Genomic DNA, 8,399 nt, shown 5'->3' with positions numbered 1-8,399 from the left:
ATTATGATCATTATTATAATTGCTACTACTACTAATAATAATAATAATAATAATACATTTTTGGGAGTTTTTTATGTTTCTTTTTTGCATTATTGGGCTAAAAACTGTATCAATAGTGGAGCAGCCGCCAATTTATTATCTTTTGTTTTCCAAGGACTAAAAAAAAAAATGGAAATTGATCTTTCCTTGCTCCTTTCTAATTTGCTCCCCTTTTAAAATGCCAACCCTCTAATGCAAATTTTCCCTTTTTTTCCTTAATTTTGTATCCCAATATTTACTTTTCTGGGCGGGGTTAATAAATAGGACACTCAGGAGCTTGTTCAGGAATGAATTCTTTTTTTCTCCATTTATGAAAGACAATAACATATAAAGTATATACAACTAAAATTCAACAATATATACATACATTTCATAATTATAAAGTCCCTGTATTTTTTTTTGTTTGTTTGTTTGTTTTTTTAAAGGTTGAGTCTTCTCACCTAAGTCTGCGACATTTCACAGTCTCTTTAGAAAAAAAAAAGTGGTTTATTTCACGGTAGCCAGACTGGTAGGTGAATCTGTTTTATTTTATTTTTTTGCTTTTGTGTTTTTTGCACCTCAAGCAGAATGCATCGTTGCAGGAAACAATAAAAAAAAAAAAGCTCCCAAGCTTCTGTAGACCTTCGCGAAGGATCGCAACGCTGAAGCGTTTCCGGGCCGTTTTAACTCCCAACGGTTCGCTTGTCGTTCCTGAAGGGGCCATCCGTAAATGAGGAAGGTTGTGTTCCCCAAAATCAACGTCTTTGAGATTTCAAGTTGTGTCTCTGAGGTTTCTTCAAAATAGGAAGTGGAGTTGGGTTCCACTACACCAAAGAAAAAAAAGCCTCCCCTTGTGTTTTATTTGATTCTGTCATTTTGGCAAGGAACGGTTTGCAGCCATTGCAGTCTGTGCGCAATTAAAAAAAAAAATGCACCCTGGAGCCGTCACATCATCTGCGACCTTTGCATTGTGTCTTGGTGTGGGGAGGAGTACCAGTGAGAATAACTAGGCATGTAGCTGTTTGGGGCTATATTCACCCCTTTAGCTGATGCTGTAACGTCCCAGACTGGGGGGATGGCTGGAGATCTTGGGGACAGGGCAGCAGAGACGGGCAGGGGGTCGAGTTCGTGGGGGTTACCGCCTTGCTTCAACAGCTTCTTGTATTTGGATCGCTTGTTCTGGAACCAGATTTTCACCTGCAATAGAAAACAAATCCAAATTTAACAAAAAAATCCAAAGCAATAGAAAAGAGCCTTCTTCTCCCCCCCCCCTCATCCTTCACCAGGCTGCTAACAGCTCTCTGCGCTAATCTAAAATATGATTGATGGCTAATAACAATTCAAGGGCAGCAGCATCATCTCCAAATACCATTGCATCAATCCCTATTGCCAGCGAGGGATGTGAGGGTTTTATATCCGGAAAATAATATTTTAATTCATGAATAAATTAACAGTTACGAGTTTATTATCAACCTGCGAAAATGATTATTTAAGATTTGGTTGTAATAATAGATCTTTATAGAATATTAAGATATTATTTCACGAAGCACGTGACACAAGCACAGCTTAGAAAAGATGTTCAGGATTATAATTACAATGAAGGCAATCGTTTTATTTTAGCAATAAGTAAAACACACCACCATTTGCTGCCGGAACAAAAAGGGCACTGGTGCAAATGTAATGCTCAGAATAGAATATCCCCATCACATATTTTATTTTATTAAAAGGTGAAACACAACATCATTTGCTCCAAAAAAAAACAAAACACTGGTGCAAATTCTGCTCAGAATTGTATATTTTTATTACACATTTGCTAGTTTTATTTTAGCAAAATGCAGAACACAGAACCATTTGCTGCATATAAAAGGGCGCAGGTGCAAATGTTCTGCTGACAATAGAATATCTTTATCACGAATTCAATCGTTTTATTTTAGCAAAAGGTAAAACACAACATCATTTGCTGCATCCAAAAGGGCCACTAGTGCAAATGTGCAGCTTTTGTAACCCTCCCAACATACAGATACCCAGGACGAAAGTATATAATCAAAATATCATTTTTAATTCAAATATCTTATCTTATTTCAAATATCTTTATCACTGATCAACCTTTTAATTTTAGAAATAGGAGGAACACAACACCACATGATCAAAGGGCACTGGTGCAAATGTTCGGCTCAGAATTGAATATCTTTATCACAAATTCAACTTTTTTTATACAAGCAATATGTACACAGTCACACCACCATTTTCTGCCTACAAACAAAGACTGGTGCAAATGCAATGTTCAGAATTGAATATCCTTATCCCAGATCAACTTATTTGACATTAGTCATAGGCGAATCACACCACCACTTGCTGCATGTAAAAGCCTCTGGTGCAAATGCAATGCTCAGCATTAAATAACCTTATCACAGATCCAACAGTTGTATTTTAGTAACAGATAGAACACACCACCATCTGCTGCATAAAAAAGCTTCTGGTGCAAGTGCAATGCTAACAATGAAATAACTTCATCACAGATCCAACCGTTTCATTTTAGTGACAGATAGAACACATCACCATTTGCTGCAGAAAAAGGGGCCCTGGTGCAAATGTTCTGCTCAGAATTGAATATCTTTATCACAGATTCAACATTTTTATAATAGCAATAGGTTAACCCACCACAATTTGCTGCAAAAAGAAAAAGGCCACTGGTGCAATTGTGCAGCCTTTGTAACCCTTCCAATATGGAGATACCCAGGACAAAAGTATAAAATCAAAATATCATTTTTAAATCAACGTTGTGTCAAACACATACACATAAAAATACAATTTTGGGGCAAATGTAATGCCCAAAATTGAATATCTTTATCACAGATCCAACAGTTTTCTTTTAGCAATAGGTTGAAATAGTAGCAAATTGTTGAAATTTAGCAAATGGTTTGGCACCATCTGCTGCCAGACAAGGCACCGGTGCAAATGTAATGCAACTTTTTTTAATAGCAATAGGTGTAACCCACCACCATGCACTGCATATAAAAGGGTGCTGGTGCAAATGTAAGGTCCAAAACTGAATATCTTTGTCACAGATCCAACAGTTTTGTTTTAGCAATAGGTAGAACCCACCACCATTTGCCGCATTTAAAAGGCGCTGGTGCAAATGCACTGCTCACTATTGAGTATTTTTTATGAGACACAACAATGCCTTCCCTGTGATCTGGCAAGCAATTTTGGAAATGCTGCAAAACAATATTTTGAGAATGACTTAATTAGAGCCAAAACATAGCCTAAAAAAATGATATTGAGAATGAATTCATTAGAGCAGGGTTAAGCTATCTGCAGTATCCATTTACCCCACCACGCTGGTGCTTGTAGTGCTGCAGCTGGGATGGTTTAATAGTCAGGAAACTCTGTTTTTGTAATGGGCAGAGGGACTGCCTTGTTTCCTAGTGAGCCATGTTGGTTCATAGCTCTGACACTGCCTGTCCTATGTAACACAAGGCAGCCCCATATTGAGACAAAGCAGCCTACCCTTTGTGTATCATATATATGCCTCTGCCACAGGCCCTCTGCAGACTAGTGATGTTCAGTTATTTTGGTGCTTCCTATACAGCTTAAATACTCAGCATTCTTTTTTGCAGCTGATTAAAGAATTCTGTTCAGGCATCTGTTAGTCAAGCAAAGGCCTACATTCACTGCGGTGCAGGCCTAACCCTGTCCTTCAGGGGTTAATACAGAGTATAAAGCTTGCCTGAAAATGACATTTTTGTCCTGTTTGTCAGGTACAGCGATCATTAGAGAGCCATTCTTTTGTACCACTGCTTAAAGAAACACTTATGATCAAAGCTCTTTGTGCTCCAAGCATGCAGTTCTGCAGGCCATCCCCTGTCTGTAATATAACCAAGGAGCCATAGGGCAGCCTGACCCCCTTAGGCTCAGTGCAGACATCAGGCAGCTCTGGCCGTAACCGTGGACGTTTTTACGGCTGCGCGTTTCGGAAAAACGCCGGGCGATTTCCAACCTAAGAAAATTGCAAATTTAAGTGCACCGGTGCTCAATGCTACCACAATGCTGTCTCAGAGGATAGGAAATAGGCTTGTATACTGTGTGCAATTGTTGATTATATAAGCGTGACAAAACAGAGGTGCGAAACGCTGAATGCCACAAAAAAGAAGGGAACATTTTAATTTTCTCACATTTTTGGGCCATATTGGGCTGTTGCATGGATTGTTTTTTTGCCTTGATGCTGGGTATACAGGATACAATGTGGTTGTTCAAGATGTATATCATCAATTAAAGACCTATGCTTATGTGGTGTATGGGCCTACCAAAACAATCCATGCAACGTCTATTCAAATCTAAGGAAGACTGAACAATCACATTTTTAGGCGGGAGATGATGGTAGGACAGCTGAGTCAAAATCACACAATTCATTCTTTCTTACCATATCTAAAGCAAACCATACACCATACAATGTGTATAATTTCCTTTAGAACTGCCAGAGTAGCCTGATTTGATACTAATTAAAGCCATTGTTTAGGTTTGTCCTCATGTGACATCATCTAAAGGTGATTATGCAGATTGTACAATCAGATCGCATAGTGTAGTGTTGGAAAACGCTCTTACCTGCGTTTGAGTCAGGCCCAGGGAAGCAGCCAGCTCAGCCCTCTCTGGCAGGGCAAGATACTGCGTTTGTTGAAAACGGTGGTTTAACGCTTGCAACTGAAGGCTGGAGTATATCGTCCTGGGTTTTCTGATCTTCTTGCCTTTGCCATTGAACCTGATTTCCCCGTTTTCGATTACTGTCGTTTTCTGCTGATCTGCAAGAGAATCCATAAGGAACGCCATTAAATCGGAGCTGAATTTAGAATTTGATGCAACGCTGAAGAATCCGACAAATGCTTTTTTTGTTTTGTCGGTGCTTATACTGGGTTTGCTGGCATCTGTAGTTCTAGGGTGCTTCTGTGGGTATGCTGGCATCTGTAGTTCCCCAGCAGCTGCCCAGCCTGCACTAGGCCCTGACTAGATGGACAGCTGGTGCTGATGTCGCCTGTTTGTCCCTTTTATACCCATCCCTGCGAAACTGAGCGCAGCCAACAAGCCTTTTACATGGCTAATTGACTTTTTATGTAGCCAATTTGCTGCCCAGAGAGAGGAAGCAATTGCCCATTTCACTTGGTGCTTTTAAATGTCATATATCTTAAAATCCACTCATATATCTAGAACACCAGACAATAGGTAATAATCCCTAGCTGCTGTTTAACTAGGCCCGACTCGGATAAACAGGGTTTAAAATATGAGCCGAAAACACAAACAGCCCTCAGTCATTTGCATAGCCATAAAGATGACATATGCAGAAAAGGTACAACTGATAGATCAAAGCAACCTGACAGCCTGATTGACCAGACCCAATTGGACGTGTGACTTGTGTTTTTTTTTTTCCTCGAGTACAAAGGAACAATTCAGTCTGTGGTTGCTTATTAGAAACAGTGGTAATTAAATTTCCCTATCGATTTAGGCTATAAGGGTTTTATATAAATCATTCAGCAAATAAATCATATGATATGTTATGTAACGGGAAATGACCGAGGCCATGGAATAGAGACATGGAAAACAAAGAAAACAAAGAAGTGTGCTCAATTCTACTGCTGCTAAAATATGTCTGAAGGTGTAGCTGAGTAGAATAGACTTAAACGTATGTAATTCACGTGGATTTTTTTTTTTATATATATATATATAATATGTATAATATATAATAAAATGTAATAGAGATAAATACATAAACATGTAACAGAATATAATACAGCACACACACTGCATGCATGTGTACAGATGTAAAAACACTATTACATATATAGCTCTAAAGTGAATAAGCAAGTTTCTGTCGATGTTATGAATTGCTCATCTGTATGTCCTAACAATCTGCGGATGTCATATAGCTTCTGGGTACAAAAATCTATATATTGCAGAAACCTAGTACCGGCCCAGTCCTTCCCTCCTCCCTGCAAACAACTGACTTGTCGTACTGGACCAGCAAGTCATAAATCAAACCGCATTTTCAGTCTGGTTTCCTCCCTGTACCGCTCAAAACAAAACATGAGCGATGTAAACCCATCACCATTCAGCAAACTAGGGAGGGAATACATCGAATAAAGGGACAATTTGGAGTTATTTCTTTTTTGAAGTCACTAGCTTGTTGAAATGTAACAATAAACAGCCAGAGAGAAGGGATGGAGCTACAATGTGACTTTTCAGTTTGGAGGATGAGCTCGGTTGGGTCTACATCCACTGCTACAGGCGACATATTACAGAAGACAAATAACAATGTGGCAATAATAGCAGCTGGTAAATCATAATACAGATTGTGTCCCAGGAGTCATGGAGGCACAGGTGGTTGTACATCGTCGGTGAGAAGTAAAGATGGTGCAGGTCAGATCTCAGCTGTAGGCGAGAGGCAGGGGCTGCAGGGGTCATGGTGCTTGGTGAGAGGTTTGAAGTGTTTGGAAGAAGGGTGCAGGAGTCACGGTGTTGAAAGAGGGGTGCTGGTTGTTTGGAAAGGAGATGCAGGGGTCATCCTTTTTAGAGAGAGGTGCTCAGTGTTTAAAAGAGGGGTGCAAAGGTCATGGTGTTAGAAGAGGTCTGTTTGGAATGGGGGTGCTGCTTGGAGTGAGGTGCTTGGTGTTTGGAAGGGGGTTGCAGGGGTCATGGTGCTTGGAAGGGGGTTGCTACATGTTTGGAAGAAAATGCAGGGATCATGGTACTTAAAAAAGGGATGCTGAGTGTGTGGAAAAGGAGTGCAGGGGTCATGGTGCTTGGAGAGGGGTGCTGGGTGTTTAGAAGTAGGTGCAGGGGGTCACATTACTTGTAGAAAGGTGCTAAGTAAACACAATAGGATGCAGGAGTCCCACTGCTCGGCGAGAGATGCTGGTTGCCCGAAGGAGTGTACAGGGGTCATGCCTTTATACACAGGGTGCTGGGTGTTTGGAAGATACTACAGGGGTCATTAAGCTTGGAGAGTGGTGGTGAATGTTTGGAAGAGGGTACAGGGGTCATGGTGGCTGAACTAGGAGTGACACATGGAAAGTTATTCAGCGTACCAGTGTGAACTGCATAAAACAAGAACGAAATGCAATAAATGGGGTACGTATGGGCCATACACGGTGTGGGGTCCAGTATAGAGGAAGCAGGGTTAGCGAGGTGGGGTGTACCTGAAGCGGTGCCCAGAATGCAGGCAGTAGGGAGCAGCATGGAGAGGTGGGGGAATGCCCGAAGCCAGGCATCATGGTTGCAGCTAGGCATTGCAAGCTGCACGATGTGTAACACAGAATAAAAATAAAACTAAACAAGCATGGTGAGGAATGATTGGGGTACAGCGTGCATGGGGTACAGGGTGAGTGCAGTCTGCAGCATTGTGCATGCAGTAGCGTGCAGGGTGCTGGGTTAGTGCAGCAGGGTGAGGGCAGAGTCGGTACAATAGGGCGCTGGATAAAAGCAGGGGGGTGCAGGGTGTATTAGGGCGCTGGAAGATTACAGTGGGGGTGCATTAGGGTGCATGGTGTGGTGGGGTGCTGGCTGAGTACAGGGTGCAGGGTCGGTGCAGTAGTCTGTGCGCGGTGGGCTGACAAAGCAGCTGCAGGGCTCAGGCAGGCTGCAGTCGATGCGCTCTCACCTGGGTCTTCTCCTCGGGTCTGGGTGGCCGTGCTGCTGGAGCTGCTGCTGTTGTAGGACGGCAGGTAGGGACTGTGCTGGCTCATGTACGGATAGGCGGTCAGGGAGCGGCCGTACTGGGAGTTGGTGCCCGGGTAGGACGAGTTGTCGTGCTGGTGATGGTGGTGGTGGTGCGGGTGCGAGCCGGAGTGCAGGCAGTGCAGCGGGTAGTGGCTGGCAGCTATAGCCGGAGAGCTCTGCTGGGAGTGGGAGGACTGCTGACCAAACTCCATAAAGGCAGACTTGGACGAGTCCTGAGCTTCCAAGCCGTCAGCCATCGTAGTCATGGTCATCATCAAACTTTGTGATTGAGAGCAATCAACCCCCTCCCACCCCTCTGAGGCCACCTACCCTATACTTAGTGTAATCCCCCCTTCCTTCCTCACTCACTGACAGGCCTGGGTGGAGGAGCCCTGCTGCTGCTGCTTCTTCTTCTTCGTCTTCTTCCCTTTATTTCTATTTTTTTTTTCTTTCCCCTCCGCTTGTTGTGATATTATTTTATCCCCCCCTATTTCTCATTGTTTGGGGTGTGCAGTGCAGAGATTTAAAGGTGGAATCTGTTAAAGTTCAGCTTCTGCTTTTAGACTTAGACTGAGTCGAATGGTTTGTCTCCAAAGGGCAGCGCCTCCCGATTGGTCAGTCAACCCCTGACGTCACAATCCCTCTTCTTCTACTGGCGTTTGTTCCCGAGCCCA

At 42.6% G+C, this 8,399-nt stretch overlaps 1 protein-coding gene across 2 annotated transcripts; it reads right to left on the bottom strand.

Moving 5' to 3' along the window:
- Positions 1 to 880: 880 nt before the first annotated feature.
- Positions 881 to 8,077, bottom strand: DLX6 (distal-less homeobox 6). 2 transcript variants are annotated; one of them, XM_018567893.1, is made up of 3 exons: positions 7,667 to 8,077; positions 4,624 to 4,820; positions 881 to 1,215 (listed from the first exon to the last, which is right to left on the bottom strand). In XM_018567893.1, the coding sequence occupies exons 1-3, from the start codon at positions 7,998 to 8,000 to the stop codon at positions 964 to 966; spliced, it is 783 nt and encodes a 260-aa protein (XP_018423395.1). In that variant the 5' UTR covers positions 8,001 to 8,077; the 3' UTR covers positions 881 to 963. The 2 variants fall into 2 exon arrangements, with proteins under 2 accessions (XP_018423395.1, XP_018423396.1); XM_018567894.1 differs by having other exon boundaries at positions 4,624 to 4,817.
- Between the last annotated feature and the right edge of the window lie 322 nt (positions 8,078 to 8,399).

This window comes from Nanorana parkeri, unplaced genomic scaffold (genome assembly GCF_000935625.1).
Source record: "Nanorana parkeri isolate BGI_ZX_2015 unplaced genomic scaffold, ASM93562v1 scaffold1112, whole genome shotgun sequence".
Classification (NCBI taxonomy): Eukaryota; Metazoa; Chordata; class Amphibia; order Anura; family Dicroglossidae; genus Nanorana; species Nanorana parkeri.
The sequence above is the reverse complement of the archived record's forward strand: the minus strand, read 5'-3'. Positions and strand labels throughout refer to the sequence as shown.